Source organism: Pteropus alecto, unplaced genomic scaffold, assembly GCF_000325575.1.
Source record: "Pteropus alecto unplaced genomic scaffold, ASM32557v1 scaffold86, whole genome shotgun sequence".
Classification (NCBI taxonomy): domain Eukaryota; kingdom Metazoa; phylum Chordata; class Mammalia; order Chiroptera; family Pteropodidae; genus Pteropus; species Pteropus alecto.
The window spans coordinates 29,355,134-29,358,017 of NW_006442109.1; the positions used below are offsets into that span (position 1 = coordinate 29,355,134).

General features: G+C 39.1%; 1 protein-coding gene across 1 annotated transcript; it reads right to left on the minus strand.

Annotated features, from left to right (window-relative positions):
* Window positions 1–1,183: 1,183 nt before the first annotated feature.
* Window positions 1,184–1,986, minus strand: LOC102899027 (60S ribosomal protein L37a-like). Its single transcript, XM_006920507.2, has one exon. It carries the CDS (start codon window positions 1,502–1,504, stop codon window positions 1,229–1,231), a length of 276 nt encoding a protein of 91 aa, XP_006920569.1. The 5' UTR covers window positions 1,505–1,986; the 3' UTR covers window positions 1,184–1,228.
* Window positions 1,987–2,884: the final 898 nt, after the last annotated feature.

Below are 2,884 nucleotides of genomic sequence, written 5' to 3' on the forward strand. Positions count from 1 at the left end.
TGGATTGGTACTGGTCTGTGGCCTGTTAGGAACCGGGCTGCACGGCAGGAGGTGAGCAGCTGGCAAGTGAGCAAAGCTCATCTGTATTTGCAGCCACTCTCCAACGCTAGCATCACTGTCTCAGCTCCACCTCAGATCATCAGGCATTAGATTCTCATAGGAGCATTGGTCCGTGGTGTCAAAAAGTTTAGGGACTGTGGCTCTAATCTATCCATTTTCTGAAATGAATGGCTAACAGATGTGGTATTATATGGAAGAGTATGGAAGACATGTTATTCATGCACTTTTCCAGGTATTGCCAGCTCATCATTTCCTGATGATCAGGAAGGATCAGAAGTTTCCATATATGAGGCATATTAGCTTAATCTCCTACACAGCTGTCATCTTTAAATTATGCTTTATTGTTCTGAGTCAGTATTAAATGTCAGTACAAGAAAGAACTGTGCAGCCATGTGACTTCGCATCTATGATTATGATAAAAAATGTTGAAAATTTTCCCATTGTGTCATATAATGATATGTAAAAGGGTCCATACGCTCTCTCCTAGAATGTTTGCTCTCTTTTTAAGAACAAATGAGCTCCTTTCTATCTGATAAAGATTTATATAGGCTTCTAATTTGTCCATTCGTGTCTGGCTCCCAGTGGTCAGTCACAAGAATCCATCCTTGAGGTGAAACATTTACATTCTACTAATTTTCATGTTTGGTTTTATCTCTTTTTCGATGTGGCATTGTTTTTCTTCTAAATTGGTTAATTATCCAACATTTTATCTTTTAACATTTAATATTTTCTAATTACTAAATAAAGTTTTGGTAATTGGAAAATATTAAATTTTTGGCCTGGTGTTCATGGTCTGTATATCTGACCTCAAGCTCCTGGTTATTTGATTCCCTAATATTATCCCTCATGCACTCTCTTTATGTGAACTATTTGCTCTTTCTAGTACATGTATCATACCTTTTTGCCTTTGCGCCTATGGTCATGCTGTCCTCACTGTTTGGGGATTGGAAGAGAGTTTGTTAATATCTGTAGTGGGGAGTAGAATTGGGAGTTTATTGGGAGAAGAATAAAAAGATTGTCCATCAGAATATTTGTAACCCACTGGAAGAGAAATATTTGGAACCCATTGTACATGTTCTGGCCTGGTGCCATTATGCTTTCTTTTCTTTTTTGTTACATAAATTAACCTATTTATTGTAGGCTAGCAGTATTTCAAATTGTGGAGCTTCTACTGGTCTTTCAATTCCTTCAGTCTTCTGATGGCAGACATTACTATGACAGCAGAAATGGTGTTGTAGGTCCAGGCACCACCAGCTACTGTTTTCATGCAGGAAACACAATGCCAGATCCCAACAGCTCTTCTCTTCATCTTGGTTTTGACACAGAAGGAGCAAGTGTACTTGGCGTGCTGGCTGATTTTAATTTTCTTCTCCATTTTCCTGAGAAAGGCACCATAATGGGTCCTGTATTTACTGGTGATTCTGACCTTGGTGCACTGAGCCATGTCACCGCAAACTAGGTTAGAACCTAGAGAGCCCTAATCTTTCTGATTTCTCTTTCCATCATTTAGACATTCTTTCTCAGCCTTTGTAGCCTATTTTTCTACCTACCTGTTAAATTTGTTAGTCCATCACATTCTATATTTGGGTCTTCTTGGTTTCTTTGTCCTTTCTAAGCTGGGTCTTTTTCTCTGATGACTTTAATTACCATCTTAATGACTAATTTCTCCTAAATATTTTCATTTTACACTTCCCTCCTTTGTTCCAGAATTATGCACCTAACAGTGAAATAATTCCATTATCTGTGGAAATAAATAGTTCCACAGGTGTTTTGAATGCTAATGAACATCTGCCTCACTACGGCCCAGCCTTTGACTCATTCTTTCGATCTGTGTATACGGCATCAGCCTCTACCCAGTTGCTTGTGCAGCATCTCTATGTATAGCTAGCTGCACAACAAAGTAATGACTGTATTTTGTTTCCTGTAAGGATTTGTTTCCCATTCTTTATTTTTGTTGCTTTTTCTTAGTATAGTTCATCTCTTAATTTGGGTGTTTTGCTGCTTAATACATTGTCCATTATTCATAGGCAGTGGCCCAGAGACCTTCCAGTGGATTCTGGTTTGGTATAACTCAAAAGACCCATGCACAGGGGCTTGAAATTGTGGTTAGACCTATTTACTTTTCAACACATGAGGAAGTTGGGAACATAAGTCTGGATTGTCATTGAGAGGCAATTTTTAAGTTAATTAATCAAGCGAGGGGATCCAATGGTCAGGAAGTGGTAGCAGCAGGGTCGGTTTTGCACTTTAGGCCTGCAAGCAGGGTTTCCGGTCATCCTAGTAATTTGACTGTTGTGTGGTCTCAGAGAGTTGTTTGCCATCTCAGCATACCTGGTTGCAAAGCTGTAGAATGCAGAGCTCCTTATCTGTTTTTGTGTTGTACTGTCACTGGTGGTTAGAAAATATTTCACAAAGGTATCTGTATAGTGACAATGGTAGTGGCTGGAAATACAGATGTATTAATTATGATTACATCAGTTAGGGTAATGGTAAAATGTTAGGAAAAAGTTGTAAAACTGGGAGTGTGAAAAAAGGTGACAATGTTCTATTCTATTATACTGAGAGATGAATCTTAAAATAATCTTTTACTAGTTGGGAAATTCACTAGAGAAAGAGGTGTGTCCTACTGGGCTTTGAGCCAACAGTGCCTAGCACACTGAGGGTATCACTTAATGCATAAAGACTCTTCTAATCCATCTCCTTGACCTTCGCTATGGTCTGAAAGTTTGTGTCCCCTACATCCCCACCCAAAATTCATATGCTGAAATCCTGACTCCTAAAGTGATATTGCTGGGAGGTGGGGACTTTGGGAGGTGATTAGGTC

Coding starts and splice junctions, on each gene's coding strand:
- LOC102899027 (XM_006920507.2), bottom strand. CDS start 1,504: ATGGCTCAGTGCACCAAGGTCAGAATCACCAGTAAATACAGGACCCAT.